We start from the raw sequence: 21,603 nt of genomic DNA, 5'->3' as shown, positions 1-21,603 counted from the left end.
AACACTACAGGACATTACACAAAATATGTCTCCTCAAAGAGAAGCTGATGGCAAGTGTATTTGTAAATGCATAGTTACTCGACATTCATGTAATTTTAATTTAGGTCTCTAAAAGCGTACTATGCAGTGTAGAGAAAACTACAAATATAACAAAAATACATTTGGGTTTTATCTGGCAAAATATGCAGTATTACAGTAAAGGACTTTGACCTGGACTCGGGCCAAAACATTAGATTGTTACCACTCGTATTACAAGCTTTTTCTCTTACAACTGTTCAGCTGATGGCTCTCTCTGCTCCAACTGATAAAAACTCTCCACCGGTCTCATCCACTTCCCCTCACTGCTGTGGTCTAAAAGGCAGGAGTCACCTGCGAACTTCTGGAGGTGGCATGACCCAGAACCGCAAATGAAATTTACAGTGTACAGAAGAAGATGAGCAGAAAAGGTCAGACTCTTTTGGAGCACCCCTGTGCTGTTACTCTGCAGCATGTCTGACGCTATGCTCTGCAGATTCTGTGGCCTGTCCACAATATCTGACTCAGGACAACACTAGGCTTTTTCCCAAAGCACTGGAGAGCTCAAAGTGTGAAATTCATGCTTTATTTACTTGCATCTTTATTGACAATATTATAGAAGTTTAAAATCTAATATAAAATAAGAAATGCTTTTTAAAATTGTTGACTTACACTGTACATCTCAGCGCTACTAAAGTGACAACACTATAAATGAATAAATGTTACTAGTCCACATAGAGGGAACATCAAGGTAGCTTTTAAATAAGGTTAGAAAAGAAATATATTGACTCTTAAAACAACTGTTTAATTTTTAATGTTACTTTACTAAAATTCACTTTTGATAGAATATTCTACTTATAGTGGATATGAAGTGAAACCCTAGAGTGGTGCAGTGGAGTTTTGAGGGAAAAAAGCTGTGGAAATATGTTTTGGATTACTTGAGGTTTTATAGCCTCTCTCCATCTCAAAAAAAAAAAAAAAAAAAAAATCAGACTGTCTCCTTTCTGTGACACCGTGGCTACCTATTTGACTCTCAAAATTGGTCTCAAGACTGCAATAGAGGTGAAAAAAAAATCAGGAAAGAATTTATTGTGTCTCAGGTGATTCTATTTACCAAACGATCTGCTATATTTTGATCAAAAGACTAAAAACTGGGTTGTCAATGGGTAGCCTGGGCTGTCAGACTACATGCAATTTTAAAGCGCTGTAGGGTGTTGAGGCAATGGACCGTGTTACTGTACAATTACCACTTTAGAGTGCTTCTCAAATCATAAATAATGATGCTAATACTTCAACTCATTACTGCAGGGCAAATAATAGAGAAAGAAACAAAACTCCACACAAAGTAGATGATGATAAAGGCACATCCCCAAAAAATGTACTTGAAACTGCTGACGGTGATGTTTCCACAAAGTACTGAGTAATCAGAAGTGTGAATATGTACATTACATTTTTGCTACTTTATAGGGTCTAACATTGGATAAATACAGCATATAGATATTCATACACTGGGACTGTCATGTCCCCTGAAAGTCGAAGATTCAAATCATTAGTTGAACACCTCTCAGTCTTTTTTTTTTCCTTCTCGTCAGTCAGTGTGCAGAGTAATGTCCCCAGGTGGAGATGCAGAGTGAGTGCTTCACGCATCAGCTGCTCACCAGTACAGGCAGCTGCTGACCCAGACCCCTGTGTGAGTCTGCATGGGATGGAGGCAGCTGCCTGGAGAGAGGCTTTGCCCGGTCAGGCTTCGAGATAACATTACCTTCTATGTTCTGTTCCAAAGTGGTGAATTTACGCAACTTAATACGATACAAGCTCTGGCTTCTGTTTGATATCTAGTGTCTGTGAAAATGCTGTTGTTTAGCATAGTTAGCCAACATAAGCTTGGGGGCTAACTTCTAAGTTTTGCTTAGAAGGGGTGAACATACAGCTTAAAATAACTTAACATGATAGTTTGTTTGATAGTGTTAGGGAAAATGCTGTTGCACATTTCTGATCTGTTGTTAGCTTATTTAGCCAACATTAGGTCGGAGGGCTGACTTCTAAGTTCTGCTTAGAAGTGGTCAATTCACAGCTTAAAGCAACGTAACACGATACAGACTGTGGCTTCTGTTTGAGATCTAGTGTTTGCGAAAAATGCTGTTGCACATTTCCGATCTGTTATTAGCATAGTTAGCCGACATTAGCTCAGAGGGCTAACTTGACTTGCTCACTATATTATGTGAATGTCACCCCAAACATCCTGCCAAACCCTTTTTAAACTGTTATAGATCTGACTGGCACACTGTAAGTTAGACACTTTGCTTTTTGTACGGCTTCACACACAAATGCATCACATCATTGGAAATCTAAGATTCTTGTGATTAGATTGATTCAGGCCACTTCCAGATACAACCACCACAGCAGGTTCGATGAACACTTCTGTCACACAGAAAAAGAACCAAACGTTACATTAAACTCTCAAACTCTATGGAAAAAAACAAAAAAAAAACAAAAGTTAAATATTCGTACTGAACAGCCAAAGCCGATTCAACTGATATAATTCTGAGTCAGGTGGAGCCCTAAAATGCATGTTTACCTATGCAGTATGTGGTACGTGCGTTGCCCAATTAAAAAATATATATATATTATTTTAATATTTATTATTTGACAAATGAAAAGAAATGCTAATCACATTCTTGAGCTTCATTTCATCCACCAAGATCAGTAGCGCACTTATTCCCTTATGCTGTAAACAGCACTTTTAACAGAAAAAAAAAAAAAATGAACAGGTCCAATCGAGACTACCTTGGGTTGAATATTTGAATTACAAATTGATCTGAGAATAGTTTTGAGTGAGGTCTAAGCCAATAATATTTATCAGTGATCATGGAAATTATGTAAATGATGCCAATTTTTTGACAGGCTTTGAGTTTCTGGTCTTCTTTTTTTGTTACTGTTCCTCACCTTCACTTTGCTGTACCTCTTTTCCATCTCGCTCACTCTTCTTTTCTATCTATCTGACCACCCTTCGCTTCCATTCTCCAGCTTTGTCTTCTTTTCTATTTCGACTGCCTCCTGCCCTTCATCTCCTCTCATGAGAAGCTGCTGCCTGGCCTCAAAGGGAGCACTAGAAAGGATCCATCAGCCAGACTAGTATTCTCTTGAGGATGCATCCAGCGTGTTGCTCTGTTCTGCTCTGCTCGCTATCATATCTATCCAACCCTAGATAGCCTTTACTGTAGATCACAGGACCTGTTTTCAAATTTGTTGCAAGGCTTTATGAAGCTGTAATTCTATACCTTGTTGGACACCAACGACTGTACCAATCACACGCTTCCCAAAGCCATTATATTTGCTGTTGGTGAGACAGATCTTTATGGATACAGTATGTTTATAATACTGTATATCATTATATGGCTTAGCACACACAGTGATTGATTGGTTGTATATGTATTTATGTTTGTAGTGGAGGATGAAAGAGTCAGAGAGAAAACAGCAGATTTAAAGCATAGAGAATAAATCTGCCAGATGAATCTTGTGGGTTTTTGAGCAGCAGCTGGAGTCGGCTGTATGGCACTTTAAAGCCTCCATGTTGGACCAAAACAAAGCCTCATTCATCCCCAAATAACAACATCTGGGCATGCTTAACAGCATGGATAAATAAACAAGCCCTATGGACACTAAATCCCCCATACTCAATCACTCTCACTCCCTCTCCACCCGTTCCCCCTTGCCATTCTGAAGGCTGTAGGATGTCGGAGTGGGACTGGCACATCAGCACCGATAGTGTGCATCCAATTAATTAGCCAAACGTTATCTCATTAGCAATAGCCGGCAGAGTAAAACAAGAATACTCCCTTATAGTTGCAAACAACCTCTGGCCAAAAATGAGGATGATTCTCTCCTCCTCTGTAACCTCAGTGATCTGTTGATGCTGAGTAGGAGGACTGAGACTGAGAGAGGCATGTGAATACTGTTTGGTCAAAGTGTCCATCGTTAAACAGCGATTGCTCATGGCTCACATTTATTCAACAGCTTCTGCAGAATTAAACAGACCAGCCCCCAGCACATCTTAATGACTCCGTATCAGGAGGCAATCTAATGGTTTCTTTGTCTTTACGTTATCTGTCTTTGTGGACATCTGCAACATTTGCACAGAGCTGTAAGCAAAAGTAAGCACCATCTGACACGGTTCTGAATCCCTTGCATTCCTCAACACCTGTGCCTCAATGTTATTTAAAGCACTCAGGGGCTCTGCACCAAACATCAGCCACCGGCTATTTGCTTGTGTGTGTGTGCATGTGTGTGTGTGTGTGTGTGTGTGTGTGCGCGAGTGAGTGAGTGAGTGAGAGAGAGAGAAATGTGTGCTTGTGTGTGTGTGTATGTGTGTGCACACGCAGGGAGAACTTGACTTCTTGAGCATAGTAACCATGAGCAACGAGCTATGCACAGACAAAGTAGCACTAAACAATGTGGAAGCCATTTCGTGTGAATGGAGGGAACTTGATGTTACATATATGTGACTTATCATGCTGCTTTATCTCTGTAGAAAAGTCGTGACTTTGCAAAATAAGCTGACTATGCATGCTGATGCTGTTGAACTGAGGCTTGTCGATTCTTTGTCAGTGGACATCAATACAAATAAGGTTCTGTGTCCCATCTTCACTTTGAAAGAATTTAAATGAAAGAGATTTTTTTTATTTTGGCAGTAATCACTTTTGTTGTTTTTGTTTTTTCCCGTCCGTCACGACATAAAGTGCTGGACATATCATGGCAGTTTGAGAAAATGAGAGGAAATATCTTACTCAAGATCAGTATTCCACAGATATTGCCTTTGCATGGATTTGCATATAACTGCAAAATGCACTTTTCAGGTATATCACAGACTGCTCTACCATACAACACTTGAATTCATCTATCAATCTATCTATCTATCTATCTATCTACAAGGTTCTCTGTGCATCTTCAGGAAACATACAGCTGAGTCAGGTGCCACATTAGTGCTTATAGTTACAATTTAAAATTCACATAAAAGCTAGGGTACAGTAGAGATACTGATAATAATTATATATATTTATACGTGTGTGTGTGTGTGTTTTTATGAAGAATTGGTAGAATTCTACCTATATATTGATAGAATAACGTATTTATTTCAGTCAGCTCTGAATAATGTATAATCATACTGTATAATTCATATGTTCGCTTATTTAAAAATAAAAGATAGCAGGACAGGTTGATGAAGATATATATGTTATGTTAATATTTATTTTTTGTTTTTTAAGGCAAAGACAATTGGTATTATATATCATACATTGGACTGGTTTATACTTATAAGTCATGGATAATTGGTAATTTATATCATACACTAAGACAGGTTTTTGTAAGATAGATATTTGGTAATTAATATTATATACATGGGTTATTTTTGTATGACAAAATTAAAAGGTAATAACAACGGTATATTTCGGCACATTTCACACATTTAAGTTTATACTTCCTCCCACTCCTTTTCAAATGCATATCAAACTAACTATACGCTGACAATTGCGTTCCATTATGCTTTTCATTGTTTGTAAATACTAATTTATTTTTGTCTGTCTGCTTGTGTGTATGTTCATGTCTTTGTTTTTTTTAAACAAAAAACAAATAAATATTAATATCAATATAGACATATATACCCTGATATCCGTATATATCCTGATTATAGTGACCAAATTATCATGGTTATCAGTGTTATCACAGTATTGTTAAAATGTGCTAAAATTGTCTAAAAAGCACTGACAGATACACTGAAAATAAGTTTTATACCGAAACCAAAAATTAAATTAGCAGCACTATATGCATTTTGTTTGCATTGACATTCAAATAATGGTGCCATACCATGGTTCAGATGGCCAAAGATGAGGAGCCCCATTAGTCTGAAAAATGTCCCATTGAACTAAAAACCTATTTCTTCAACAGCCCCTCATCCCAATTGTTTCTCCAAAAATACACACTCCCTGCAGTTACGTTTAGTTTCCCAGTGGTGTTCAATCCCAGATGTTCATACTAACCCTTTGCAGCTTTTCTCAGCAGCATTTAAGCCACCAAGCCCTGGTGTTTTTACCTTTTACTAACCCCTGGCAGCATTTCCCAACAGTGCTTAAACCAACAAACCTTGGTGTTACTTAGTGACCCTCCCCTGCTTTTCCAGCAACTTTTGTGCCACCAAATGCAGATGCTTCAAGCCAAAATGATCGTTTTCCTAACCGTAACTGAGTGGTTTTTGTGCCTAAACCTAACCACACATTTACCATAGCACTGTTGATAAACGTAATGTGTCCGTGGTTTACAGAAACGTACAATGCAAACTTCCCCCCCCCCCAGCGATTGGGTTGTATAACTGCAGGGTTTATTTCCAGAGAGAAACGACCTCAGAGCTAATAGCTGTCGGGGAACTGAACTTTTGGTCCTGTGGGACATTACTCAGACTAACAAGGCTTTGGAATTAGTCCCCCAAATAATAACATAGCTAATACCAAATGCAAAAATATGAAAACCAGATCAAATGTGCATTAATATTGAAGATTATATGTCTTTGAAGTGTCTGTGTCAGTGTAGATGAGGACACAAGACTAGTAGCATCACTGGGTTTGCCTGCTGCACGCCCACTCTGTAAATAAGGGAATAGCAAAACAAACTCATGTTGCATGCTGCTCCTGCAACTGGAAGCCTGCAGCTAAATTTAGTTGATGCTGGACAGTATTTACCATGAGTTTTTCAATGAGCGATGACCAAACATGGTGTTGCTGATAATAAAAAATTGAAACAGCAAAACTAACTGAGAATTTTACCACAGTTTATCGTGTAAATGATAACTGTTTCATCCTTAGTCAAGAAAGAGTTCAATTTCAAAATTTCCCTGGGCAGACAGACTCCATTTCAGATTTACGAGCTTGTTTGTTGAGCTGCGGCACAATGGAGTACGTACCCAGCGGCCTCTTATCTGCAGTTGTAGTGTCATGGTGTGCTGGTGCTTATCATCTGTCCACAGCTCTTCAAGGTTTCAGCAGGAGTAGCAGGATGTCACTTGACACCCTCTGGGTTTCTCCAAGTCACACAGTTTTCAGCAGTGACAGATTCTTGATTACACTATTAGCATGTATGTACAGCTCCATTACTGTGCGTGAAACGGTGACTGATTACAGTATGTAATAAAAATACCAAATTCAGTGTCAGTGACAGTTTGCTCAATCATCAACCTATTCACAATGGTAATACATGACATGAGATGTCACTCTGATTACAGAGTGGGAGGTCAGAATGCAATGAGGCAAACAAGCGTATTCTTGGACACAATATAACCAGAAGCTAGGTGCTAATGAGCATTAATGGTCAATTTGTCAAGTTAAGTCAGATGAAATCACAGAGGTATATTCATAGTGAAGAATATCACAAAGAGCTGTGGATGAAAGTAAGCATTTGTCTGTGTGTGTGTGTGTGTGTATGTATGTATGTATGTATTGATTTCAGTAATGTGAAAACACTGGACAGTAGGTCAGGCCGCAAGAGAATTAAGTCAATGGCAAACAGCAAAAAAAGTAAGCAAAGAGAAGACAATGGCTAATAAGGTGGAAGTTTAGGAAGGTTACAGAGTGTGCTTAATAAACGGGCACTGCATCTGGACTCATTCTTTAACAATGTCAGAAAGTCTGTCCCAGAGGGAGGAGGGCTGAGGGGAGAAGGTTCAACCCCTTACAGTGTCCTTTCAATTAAATGGACCAACATATTCCTGCATACTATTAAGAGCAGAGCTCCATCTACATGCATCAATAATTTAATTTCACTCTATTATCAGAATAGTCTTTAAAATTTGTCTCGCATCCAAAGACATACTGTTTCACATAAATACAAAACACAACATTCAACCAAACAACAAAACCATACTACAAACACTACAAATCACATAAGACATGGCAAAAGGTGGATGCACTTTAAACAATGTAAATGCTTCCCATCATTTTTAGCATCGGATTCAGGCACACAGAACCCAAACTCTTATTTTAGTAGTTTGACAGACTGAAAAACAAAGTAGTTCCTCAACCTGTTCAGTTGAGCCTGTGGGACACTAAATTTTCTTCATGGTGGCAAAAACTGATATTCCTCAAATAAAATGTGAGAGTGGTCTGCTGTAATATTACCAGCCGGTGACAACATCGTTTTATTACCCGCAGTTTGAAAACTTGATTCAAGCATTTGACCCCAAATCTACTAGTCTAGCCAGTCCAATGTTCGCTGAATAGAAAAAACTGCGACAATGAACTGATTCCATACCGCTAAACACTTTGTATTATAGATTTAAGACAAAACATGTTCTGTTTATTTGCTCTAAATGACCTTAGCCTCTTGAGAAGTAAATGCATTGCTGAATCTTGCTGCAGATATATAATTTATACGTATACCCCAGGATAAAGCAGTGTCCACATAGATGCCTATATATTTGTAGGGCAAGATTTGCTCAGTCATTGTGTTATGGACAATAAAAAAGTGGAGGATATGAGTTCACCAAAAGACCAGAAAGATTTGTGTCTTCTTTGGATTAATAATAATTGATTTCCTCTCACTCCAATCCATTAATCTGTCAGCACTGATGAATACTAGAATCATCCTCTGTGTCCAAGACAGACAACAGTGTAGTATCATATGAGAACTTCAAAATTAATGTATTTGGAAGTGTGAGTGTCGACCCTGGGGTGCTCCTGAGTTACTATCAATAGAAGTAGAATATGGTTGATTAATTTGGTAACACTTTACTTGAAGGTATCTACATAAGGGTGACATGACACTGTCATAACTATGACATGACACGGTCATGAACCTGTGATGAACATTATGTATATGTCATGAACATTTATGTTGTATGTTGTCATTAAGTGTCATTTGGTTTTATTAATGACAAGTTGACATTGTTTGGGTTGTCTTGATTATGACAACATCAAAGTGACATTACCAGAAGTTGTCTTTGTTATGACAACTTGACATTAACCAGGATGACATTACCAGAAGATGTCTTTATTTTAATGTCAACTTGTCATAATAAGGACATCCCACACAAATTTAATGTCAAGTTGTCATGACAAAGACAACTTCTGGTAATGTCACTTTAATCAATGTCAAGTTGTCATAATCAAGACAACCCAAACAATGTCAACTTGTCATTACAAAAAAACGAATGACACTTAATGACAACAGTCATAAACGTTTATGACATGTACATAATGTTCATGACAATTTCATGACAGTGTCATGTCATAGTTATGACAGTGTCATGTCACCCTTATGTAGAAACCTTCAAGTAAAATGTTATCATTGATTTTAACTATCTGGACTCTGTAAGACAATGAATAGTGCCACTGAATCTGGTGAAGACCTAGTCTCAACGGTGTCAATAAGAGCTCTGGTTGAATTAAATGTTGAAAATCTAAGAAGACAACCTTAGCTGTAGCCTTCGCTAAATGTTAAAACATTAGGTGTATCGATGATTATGTTTACATGCGTAAAATATTTAGATTTTTGCCCTTTTTCCAAACACGAAGACAATATTCCTTTTAAGATGTTAACATAGCTAATGAAACTGAATATACCACTTATATTCCTGTTTACATGCAGCTGTGCATACTTATCACATCAAAATGTGGAAAAGTGAAACTGCTGGAGTCACTAGTGCCATTTTGCTTCTTTGCATCTCAATAGGATTTTTTCAAAGCTTTCCACTGGTGGTGGACTTAGCTGACTGTAAGAACACAGCCTCCCCTTTTCATTCCTTCAACCACCCTCTTGAAAAGGTCAGAGTTGTGATATTTGTGCATATCCAAAAACCTGTAATATCCAAGTCTATAACAACGTTTAAAAGTAGTCTTTCTACATCCGACCAAAAATGTTTTGTTGGCCTTTCTTTTGGGTGTCCATCTCTACCTCCGCCTTGCAAAGCACTGGTTTGTGTATAGTATATCCAGGATGACTCACAGAGCTGACTTTAAACAGGGAAGAAGGTGTGTGTTGCAAACTGTGGTAGAAACCCTGAATGAGCTGTATACATGTGCAAAGAATGCTCCTGAAACCAAAATAAAACAGGCATATCCCACATGTCTTACTTGTAAAAAGCTACATTGGGAAAAAGGCCTAACCCAGAATATACAAATGGAATATGCTATTTACATGTATCAAATTCAGAATATCATTTATTCTGAATAATAGTTTAATATTAATGTGTATGTAAATGCAGCCAATGTTACAACTGCATCTTTTGTGCTATGATTCTGCTTATATGCAAACTTATACGAATTCCCTTTGCCAGTTAGAGACATAGTGGGCTGCTGAATCTCAGTTCCTTCCAAGGTTTTCAAAACACTAGGAATTAAGGTTGATAATCACCGAGTTGTGACATGCTTCCTTTAAAGGACGTATTATTTGTTCAGTCTTCTACATTTTAGGAACTACGAGAGTGTCTACAGTACACTGAAAAAAATAGCTTGCCACACAGGTGCAAGCACAGCTGCATTTTCTTTCCAAAATGCACTGAGGTTATCTGGTCTCTGGCCTTCCTCTAATTTATATGTTTAAAAGTGCTCCTCACCTGCTCAACAGACACAGCAGTTCCATCCGACTGCACAGGTGTAACTGAATTAAGAAGGTTAACAACACGATCTCAATTATTCCCTTTATTAAACTTAGAAAAAATGTTCAGTTCATTTGCAAACACTTTCTCTTGTCTGCTGCTAATCATCCCCATCATATTGTCCAATAACTGTTTGGCATTGTTGCTTTTAAAAGTTGTTTCCAGTTCCATCTTGATGGCATTCTTTCTTCCAATTCATAGTATGCTCAACATGTTTAATTATATACATCATGTTGTTTGAATAGTTAGTTATCTCCTTGGTTCTTCAACTGACTCCAGTGATGCTATGCTAATATTTCATGCATGGAGCCATGATGAAACTCCTTCCACTCTTTATAATCAAAGAAGCTTTAAGTTTGTCTATGCCTTTAGATGACCAACTCTGATTCCTTGTTTCCCTGGTTTACTCATTTTTAATTGAGATTCATAAGTTGGTGCAATATGAACCTGAGTAAACAGTTAGTCGCCTTTTCCTTGACACAGATGTTTTTGAAAATGTAGGGGAAGTATATAGCTAAAAAGAAACAAATGTACCATACGCCTGGCTGCAGTTTGCAAGTGTGCCACACTCTGAAGTTGTGTTTTGGTTTTGTTTGAAATATCCGAGATGCTAAGTCGGAGTTTTGAATAGGCGATTGTGGAATTAGGGTCCTGGAGAGTGATATACCAGAGTACCTTATTATGAAGGGAACAAAAGAATTATCTACTTTTTCCTTGGTTGGTAAAGGTGGGGCGATATCCTTATCCTGGAGATATTGCTGAAGTGTAAAAGGGTGTAAATGAGAAATTGAAAGAAAAAAATCTGGACCTGGATTTTGACTGCACAAGCACAATGTTTTATTTTGAATACCCCTTAAATGTATTTTACTGGATAAATAATAGTTGGCAGGTTGTATCTATTTTAACTTCTCTGCTCACTTGCTAGCTAGTTTTTACGCAATAGCTATCTTCAAAGATTTCATACTGACTGAGGTTGGTTCTTGTGTGGTCGGCCTATTGTAGCAAGTGGTTTATTGGTTATTGTAACACTAAATGTGCCAGATTGACCTCACATAATTTGCAATGCTATCGGGCAATTTATTTTCCTCTTGAACTCAAATTGTGGATTCATATCTTAAAGTACCTAATCTCCACAATCTTCCCTGCTACCCCATTGCACATGCAAAAGTACCCTCTGAGGTACAAGTATCCCTTGTTGGGAGTCATTATATACATAATTCTGCTTTATTTGTAAAGTTTTTTTTCCAAACCTATCAGCTCCATGTCTCAAGTGGTCTTTCAATCAGGTTTTGTCTCTGCATTGTCTCAAACAGCAGGTATGCACAGATTAGAAGAGAAAATGGCTGATTCAAATTATCCTCTGCTGCCCACTTGGGCTACTGATTGTACCAATCTACATGCAAATGGTCATGTTTATTACACCAGGGGAATAGCAAAGCATAAAGTGCCCTTGATTAATGACTCGCTCTGCTTTTGGCACCAAAAAAAAAGAAAGAAATATGGCCATCATCGTCACCTAATATTGCTGTATTCAATACACAAACTGCTAATACTACATAGAGATATTCTGCAATTCACAAATCAGCCAAGGGTTTCTTTTCTCCATTTCTATTATTTTTCAAGCAGCCCGTGATTAAAAAGTTGGAAGAAATGACATCAGTGCCATCGCCATTATCATGCTTTCATTATAACCATTTGCCTAACAATACAAAAACAGCAAAAAGGCACATAAATGGCAGGTCTGCAAATCGTTCCTCTGCTCAACTAAGCACACCATCTACATGTGCACAGTGCCTTCCCTTTCTTCCATCTCTCTTCCATAACAGCTCCCCAGATGTCTACTCACTCGTCTACAATCTCATTTGAGGAATTCATCTTTCTGTCTCCCGGGTACCGTGTATTATTGCTCTCTGTGGTTCTTCTTGCAACTATGATAATGTGTGTCTTGGTTAGACTCCTCACATGCCAATTATGGGTGCCTGTTATTGTGATGGACTCCACATTCATGCAGAAGAGTGAGTGACTCTCTCTTCGGGCCCCGGCTTCCTTCACGTCATATATCTGAATGTGCTGTCAAAGGCAGAGCCCAGTGTTGAGGCAGCACAGCTTTGTGGAATATGATGACATGTTCTTATTAAACTAGAATAACATCAATTCATATTGTCCTACACATGAATGACCCACAAAGACCCTGTCATAAAAACACAGGGAAAATCTGCCTACAGGTAGAATACCTTTTTTGTCTTGTATTTTTCCCCTATTCATTATTGTATTTTCATTTGGATCAGAAGACATGTAGAAGCATGGGAACAGGCAAGAACTCCTCTCCTCATGAAAACACTTTTAATTGCTGACACATATTGAGTTGCATGATCTTTGTGACCTGAAGATTTAATATGCATGGGCCGGCCACAATATAAAACTGCACAATGTAATGAAATCCAATACAGCAGCCCGACAATTAATATCCAGTTTTTGGGCTTAAATCTTTTGTTGAGACTGCATTGGACGAGTGTTGACTCAATTAAAAGATTCGGGACAGTTTATAGTTAGCCAGAACAGTCAACAAATCATTGGATTTTACAGTAAGAAAAATCTAGACCGTCAAGCTATAGACTTCAAAATCACTCTGCAAATCAATTTAGAACTGACAGAGCTAGCCATATAGCTTTTTTTGTTTGTTTAGGAAATACATTTTGATTAATACCACTGAATAAAACTTTAACTTTGCTATTTAATAATTTACTAATTAGGGCTGTCAACGAATATCATCAGACGCGCATTTCTCCAGCCTGGTCGACAAGCGGTCGTTTATAACGTAATGTTATAGATAATTGCTTTATGTGTTTTAATGTGTTGTTATGTAAATGTTTTCAAAGATGTTTATGTGGAAATAAAAATACCTACAAGTAGTTATGTTTCCTTGTATTAATACATATACAAGTATGTTTCCTTGTATTAGTTTGCCCCCTTGTGGACATAATGCGGAAAAAAAATATTTGAATGGTTCGAACCTGTGAGTTATTTTTAGAAGGAATATTCGAATGTCATTTTGGAGCAATTTTGACAGCCCTATTACTAATACAATTAGTAAATACAATACCTAACTTAATACCATTGTGTTGTCGATGATGAGGGGAAGTGTGGTTGTTGTTTTTATATTTTATAAGCTGCTGGACAGTTGAATTTTCCTTTGGGGATTAATAAAGTTCTTTCCATTCTATTCTATTCTAAATTGTTAATTATATTGATGGTCTTTGGTGGAGTTTGGTAAAACATTAAAAACTGCACATTAACTGTTGTTGTAGACCCGCTGTAAAAGTGGTTGATTAGATTTGTCCAACTGACAGTGACTATGTTTTCCAGCTTTAACCACAGAAGTAAATAACATACAGTATTTGGCTTAAGTATAAGGCTTCAAATTTTCATTAACCATTTTTCTGACCATGAGAGTGCAGGCTGAACGCATGCTGCACAAACTGAAACCCCATGAGGCAAATTTGTGTGGGCTCTATGAATAAAAATTGATTCTGGGAGTCAACCATAAAGATTGGCAAACCAAAACAATTAGGGTTAGGGTTGATGCAGTAGAGGCTGCAAAGTTGGTTATTGATTCTCAGTGGGATCGGAACCAACAGGCCTTTCACATTACAGCAGGGTTTTTTTCATTCAGTGTCAAAGATATAATTTAATGGAACATAAAGAAGTATTTTACTGTGGTAAAGATGATCTTTTCATAAAACTGGGCTGTCTATGCAGCAGGAAGACGCAAATACTTTTGAAATTGTTGCCAGAAAAAACAGAAAGGGCTGTGACATTCACTTTGGCTCAAGAGGTAGAAAGCCTACAACTACCAAAATGCACTGCGCCACACAGGACCAATAAGCGCTTGCGCTGGTGTGATGTAATGCACGCTTGTCCGTTTTTCTAAAGAAAACAATATGGCGGCCAGCTGCTAACAAACAATCTCTAATCACAGGTAAACAGTACACTAAAATATATTTCTCAAAACATTTGAGGTGAGAAATGGGCGAAGTAGTAACTGAATCTTGGTGCATAATTTATCAGCACTGCTTAATTTAATCGTTTGATCTCAGTTTTTTCAGCCTCTGTTTTTACAGTACGGCACCCACCTCTTCCGATAGGGCTGTAACAGCCAAACAGTGACATGTTTTGAGCTGAGAGATGAGCAGGGAGATCCTGGTGCTGATAAGATTGGGGGAAGTTCATTTACACATGCTACCCACATTGTTATTTTTCAAAGCTGGTTGAAAATCAGTAAAGTGTGCCTTTATGTGACATTAACATGTCTCATTTGTTTTTTTGTTTTTTTTGTTTCATTATTTCAATTTAAATCATTTTGTAAAATAATGTAGAAATGTATACCAATTAAATTCCTAAGGTATTATGTTTAACATAAAGATTCAGTATAACCCGACATAAGATTTACTTTGTGCTCCTGTATAAAACTAACTCTTAGTGGGGGGGTGGACTCTCAGATTGTCTCTGTAAGTTTAAACTAACGAGGAGAAATACAGGTCCAGGCAGGAGTTTGAGAAAAAAAGAAAGCCTTTTGAAATACTACAGAACTTACCCACCAGCCAATTAGCTTTTTGTGAAGCAAGGGGACAAATTAGGACAAATAGTTATCATTTTCTCTTTTAGGACAAAAACAGATGAATTCATTACCCTTTGAAGCTTGATTTACAAAAACAGACACTTGGTTGCTTCTTTAAAAAAAGAGGAATAAAAACTCAAAGGAGAAGAACTCTTCAAATAGAAGAGCTGCATTATATTTCATGCATTATGCATGATTTTCTATCAAATGAGATTTAAACAAATGCCACCTGAAACACTGACTTGTTTGATTTTTTTATGTCTGAATGGTGATGCATGTTCATCAGACAAGTAGCCAGATGGTAGCAATGAGTTAGAGAGGAACGTCCCGCTGATGATTTGTTGTGATGCAAATTGACCTTCAACTTTTTTTTTTTTTTTGTCTTTCTCTGGTTTTGGGGAGGGGTGTTAGGATAATTTCTACCGTGAAATCATTTCTACTGTAGAGTGAAACATCCATCATTTATGCTGAAGTAATAGTGAGCTGTTGTGGCCTGCAGACTCTGCAACAGCCTCCCTTTTTGACAATATGTTGGTCAAAATAATAGATTTCCAAACAGTGTCTGAAAATCTGTTCATACTGACGGGGCTCTCAGCGCGCGTGTGTGTTTTCCTAAACTTACAGCAACTATATGCAAGTAATAGTGTCAAATAACCTTTTAGCTTATGTAAAAGTTTGAGATCAAATAACAGAAAAGGAGAAAGATATAAAGAAAGTTAGCTTCTTTGGGTAGCCTAATTACCGACTGAATATCAGCCAACATCACTGCAGTCTAGTATCATCTCTTATTAGGCTTTACATCAGTCTATTTACAGTGTATTATGTAGGCACTGTAAATGTCTCCGTGGATTCAAATGACAGTGCTCAAAGAGAACTCATTCATCCTTTCATCCTCCTCAAGATCTATAGCCCCCCACGCTCTCCAGCTCCCGAAAGCACGGCTCATTCATTTTTCAGACTCTTGGTTGGTCGGCTGATTCCAGCTCTCTGAACTCAAATGACCTGAACCTCATGTGTCAGCTGGAGTGCGTCAATGAGCACAGGATACCAGCTGATGCCAGTTCAGATGTTTTGCTTTGCTCTTTATTAAAATTAAGACACTAAAAGGGGTTTGAAAAGTTGCCAAATTGAGAGACAACAGTGAATAGCTCAATTTTGATCTGGCTGTGGTACTTTGATCTCAACCCTGTCTCCTAGAAATTATATTTATATACTACTACTATATTACATTTCAAAGGAAACATAATTGCTGTTTTAATTATGTTCACCAGCAAAGGTTTCTATTCAGTGAAGTGCTACAATTTTGTATCAAAGAAACGAGTGAATGTCGGGCATATTAAAACACATTTGACACTAGAGACTGAGGTTTGTCTAGTGAGTCCTACATGTAATTACATTTAGGCATAACACTTAAGTCACAGTTAGGGAATTATTGTAGTCTGGCTATACACTCACTGGCCACTTAACTGGGTACACATTTTAGGGTATACCTTTTATATTTAATTTTATATATTATAAATATTCTTTAAAGATTCTGGTCCACGTTGACATGATAGCATCACGCAAGTCCTGAAGATGTTGCCTGCTGCACATTGATCTCCCAGTCCCCAAAATCCAAAAGGTGTGCTAGTGGATTGAAATCTGGTGACTGTGGAGGCCATTGGAGTTCACTGAGCTTGTCGTCATGTTGGTGGAACCAGCTTCAGATGACATATGCTTTGTGACATGGCAGTTATCCTGCTGGAAGTAGCCATTAGATGATAAGTACTGTGGCCATTAAGGTATGCACATGGTCAGCAACAATCCTCAGGTAGCCTGAAATATTTTAATGATATTTAATTGGTATTATGTGGCTTACTATGTGCCAAAAAATACTCCCCGCACACCATTACAACACCACCAGCCTGAACCATGGACAAATTGAGATTTGTCAAACCAGGTGACTTGTTAAAAATCTTCTACTGTCCAGTTTTGTTTAGTCCATGCTGACTGCAGCCTTGGTTTCCTGTTCTTAGCTGGCAGGAACCTGCTCTGGTCTTCTGCTGCCGTAGCCCATCTACCTCAAGCTTCAACGTGTTGTGCATTCACAAGTGTTCCTCTGCATTCTCGCAAAGCGTAGCTATTTGAGTTACTGTTGCCTTTCTGTCAGCTTTAACTGGTCCGGCTATTCTCCTTTGACCTCTCTCATTAACAGGCGCCCACAGAGCTGCCGCTCACACTATGTTGTTTTTCACACCATTCTCTGTAAACTCTAGAGACTGTTGCCCACGAAAATCCCAGGAGCTCAGCAGTGTGTAAGATACTCAAACCAGCCTTCTGGCCCCAACAGTCATTCAACTGTCAAAGTCACATTTCTTCTCCATTCTGATGTTTGCCTTAAACAGCTGAACCTTGTGACCTTGTTTGCATGCTCTCATGCATTGAGCTGCTGCCACATTATTAGCACATGAAGTATTTGCATTAATAAGCAGGTGTATCTAATGAAGTGGTTAACACAATGCATGCATGTCCTGTCCTAAGGTCAGCGGCAAATGTTTTAACCAAGACAACAATCTTTCCCCAACCTTACACAAGTGTTTGGGGTGCAGAAACATAACATTAATAATTGATATTGGTAGATTCTGTACTTCAAGAGCAGCAATTGTAGGAAAAACAAATAAATGCAATTGTTCAAAATACTATTTAAGATTTGGTTAAAACATCAAGCTAATTCATACTGTATCTGATGTATTTTCATTGTATCACTGTTAAGTGTCTAAGCAAGTTTTCAGAACATGTTTGGCTTTTGTTTGTTTGTTTTTTTTAATGTAGAACTCTGCAGAAATAACTCAATGCACTCTACAGGTGCATTACATGAAAAGTGTTTGGTAGACTGAGATATTTCTTTTATGAAATTGAAGAGGAATTGAATACGTTTTGAATTGTGCCACAGAACACCTAAGGCAGACTATCAGTGTTAGTCCTAAAACTGTAACATACAGATTCCAAAACCATGTTTTCTTTCAATATAGATTCTGATATCTGGACCTGCTTATTGGCTAATAATGAGTACCAATTTGATACCATGATGTTGCCTTAAAAAATAAAGAAAGAAATGAAAGCTATATACTACTAGCCCTGTTTGGATGTTGGTGTTGTTGTATGGCATGGCTCAGGTTAAAACACTTATAAAACATGAAGACATACATATAGCACAGAGGATGGATGCTGTACATGCTGCCTTTTCATTGGTGGGACTTTTTAGTGTAAAATATTGCCATATTGCTGATGGCTAATGTCATACTATTTACCGAGAATCAACTTAACTTCACTGCTCTGCAACAGAAGTTGCTGTGAAGCTACTTTAAAGTTTACTAGTAGATTAGGTGGTGTCAGATCAGGGTATAGATTTGCATACTCAAGGGGTGCTCACTTGGTAGAGCACCCCTTGGGTTCAATAGCAACCTACAGCTCTTTGCTGCATGTCGTCCCCCTTCTCTTTCCCCCTTTCACGCTAACAACTGTCCTATCAATTAAAGGCAAAAAAGTCCTAAAAAAAAATCTAAAGGGGGGGGGGGGGGGGGATTTGCGTACTTGCCAATACCCAATCAAGCATTTTTAAGCAGTACCAGAGGGACTTCCGATACTTGTATCCATGTCACAACAACTATACAGGTAATGGAACGTAATTATGGCTGATTTCAATACATTTTAAAATGTTTTTTGTCTGTCTTTCTCTTCTCCTTTAGATGGCCCCCTGGGACCTCGTGGTCTAGTGGAAGCTACAGAGATGTGCACACAGGAATGCCTAGTCCTGGGACATTCAGACAACTGCTGGATGCCCCCGACGTTAGGAACATACCAGCAGCCCAAATCACCAGTGTCTAGCTTTGGGTCTCAGAGGGAGTGGGGTCCCAAGGAAAAACTTCTCAATGGACATACTCTGACCAGAACCTGGAAAAATGAGAGTGGGCGGTCAGAGCATTTTGGTGACAGGAAGCAGTTTGGGAGCGGAGAGGGACACTTCACCAGCAGTGGCATGGCTGATATTCCACTGGTGAGTCTGAAGTCCTGCCAGCCAGCCTCCTGCCCAGACAGCCCAAAGGACCAGCAGCTATAAGACGGACTTTGCTTCTGTGCTGTGAGATGTCCACCTGAGCTCCCTTCCTCTTTTATCGTTTTCTTTCTAGTTTCATCTCTTCCCACTTAAGTTGATGCTTCTGCAGTGTGATAGCCACATGTACTATGTACTATAGTGCTTATGCTGTGTTCTCTACGATTCAGCTTTACTATGGCTCTAGAGGAACCCTCTTTTTTTTTTTTTTTTTAATGAACCTCCATGGATTTCTTCAACGTAACATTTTCTGTCCACTTCATGTGTGATTTGGACAAGTGGAGGAAGGACACGCGTAAAATGGAGAAAACAAATTACAAGAAGAAAAAAAAAAAAAAAAAAAAAAAAACTACCATGGCTGACCAGTATATACAAATATTCGTGGTGTGGTTGTTATTGAGTTGTTCAGGACTATATTAATCAACACAATCAAAGAAAATGGAATTACATTTCAGAAAGTGTTGTTCTAATAACACTGTTAGTGGACACTTGTTTATTCTGTTATCGTCTGTGTGTTTGTAAATAAGACTTATTAACCACTATCATGTACCCGTAATAACCACAGTGAATAGGACAGTTTTTGGCTGTTGTCGTCATAATGGCTTGTCATCGGGATTTGGGATTTCAGCTGGACACAGATCTATAATGTGGCATAATGTACAACGAGAAAACATTAACCTAATTATTTAAAAACCCTATGGTTGATTTTGAAACTAATTTCCATACCGTAATATTCTCAATGTTGCCCATATTTCATAATAATTTTTTTCAAGTACGGAAAAAAACCCACCGGCAAACCTTTTTTTAAAAAAGAAAAAAAACTTTGTATGAAGGATGTCAGTGCTCAATATGTGCATTATAAAAATGAAAAGCTCTGAAAGCACTCCTCTATAAACTGATTTTGAAAGTGTTCAGTACAATTAAATAGCAATATATTTGTAAATGGCTAAATGTTTTATCTAACGTTGATCTTATTACTGTATAGATTTTATTCAAATTGTGATTTAACTGAGTGCAATCCCTCAGTAGTACCTGCAATTATTTGACATATGTATATATATTATTTCCACACGGCCTATTATTTTCATACATAAGAAAACACAGGTTAAGATAACACTTTTAATCACCGTGCCTTCATGATGTTTCTTCAAACACTGAATTGTGCTTATTTAAATGATGAGAACATGTTGGCTACAAAGACTACCCTGTCTGATAATCAAATGCCTTATGCATTGAATGTTTGCCAAATTTAGAGACATAATCACACAGATATTAAAGTACAAAATTGAGTCGTTGGTACTGAAGAAAAACACAAAGGCATGTGCAGATACTGGGTCAAAGATCATCTGTCATTCCACTGTCTGAAAAAGTTTGTTTTATTCCACAGCATGGAAGGCAAATTACACAATGGAATAGCATGCTAAAAGATATAGCTTTTAAAAATTACCTTGTTCATTTTTGTGTCATTTTATTTTGTTGGAATAGAGTTGATTTGTGCATTAAGGAGACATTCAGTTTGTAAAGCACTTTCATATTTATGTCACAATATAAAGAAGTTAAGTGGGATGGAGTGATTTGCTTATCGCAGTATGTTTGTCAGTTGTGAGGGTGTTTGACATCACAGATACTGAAACAGTTAATCCTTGTTACTACTCTACAGGTATACAGCTACTGCAATAAATGTTTTAATTATGTGTATGCTTAATTTGTGTGCAGGATGATCACATCAGGAATTCTGTGTCTGTTTTGTGGAGACGTTTGCGCACACACACAAACCAATTTTCCAAAACATTTGGTTCAAAATCTTGTCATAAAAGTAGTAATTTATTTCTAGAGCACAGCAAACTAAAGAGGTACCTCTGAGTTTTCCTAATTCTTAGAGTAATTTTCCTCGCTTTAAAACAGCCAGATTGTTCTACTTACAAGATAGTCATTGAAATAGACCCATATCCTTCACCATTACATGACCACTGCATTTACTGCTTACATATTTTGCCTCGAAAATAAGGATGAGGCTATTTTATTTGATCAAAAAGGGACAAGATGTTTTAAAAACATCTTTAACAAGAGTTTTTCAGCCTCAGGCTAATACTCCAGTTTACATATTGTGTCCTTATTTGAAGTTTAAAGCTCCCTTTAAACATTACGTCCAGGGCCACTGTGGCCTAAAAATCCTCTAGTACACTAACAGCGCAAAACCCTGAAAGAGGCAATTCTGGGAAGGTGAAATCCTGGGGT

At 37.8% G+C, this 21,603-nt stretch overlaps 1 protein-coding gene across 4 annotated transcripts in view; it reads left to right on the top strand.

Moving 5' to 3' along the window:
- Positions 1 to 21,067, top strand: part of pcdh9 (protocadherin 9) — a 322,243-nt gene extending 301,176 nt beyond the window's left edge. For all 4 annotated transcript variants that reach the window (XM_033618159.2, XM_033619770.2, XM_033618943.2 and 1 more), the window contains one exon: positions 19,001 to 21,067. In XM_033618159.2, the coding sequence (XP_033474050.1) occupies positions 19,001 to 19,371 (371 nt within the window). In that variant the 3' untranslated portion in view covers positions 19,372 to 21,067. The remainder of the gene's footprint in view (positions 1 to 19,000) is intronic.
- The last annotated feature ends 536 nt before the right edge of the window (positions 21,068 to 21,603 follow it).

This window comes from Epinephelus lanceolatus, chromosome 2, assembly GCF_041903045.1.
Source record: "Epinephelus lanceolatus isolate andai-2023 chromosome 2, ASM4190304v1, whole genome shotgun sequence".
Taxonomy (NCBI): Eukaryota; Metazoa; Chordata; class Actinopteri; order Perciformes; family Serranidae; genus Epinephelus; species Epinephelus lanceolatus.
This window is presented reverse-complemented; position numbering and strand designations above follow the sequence as displayed.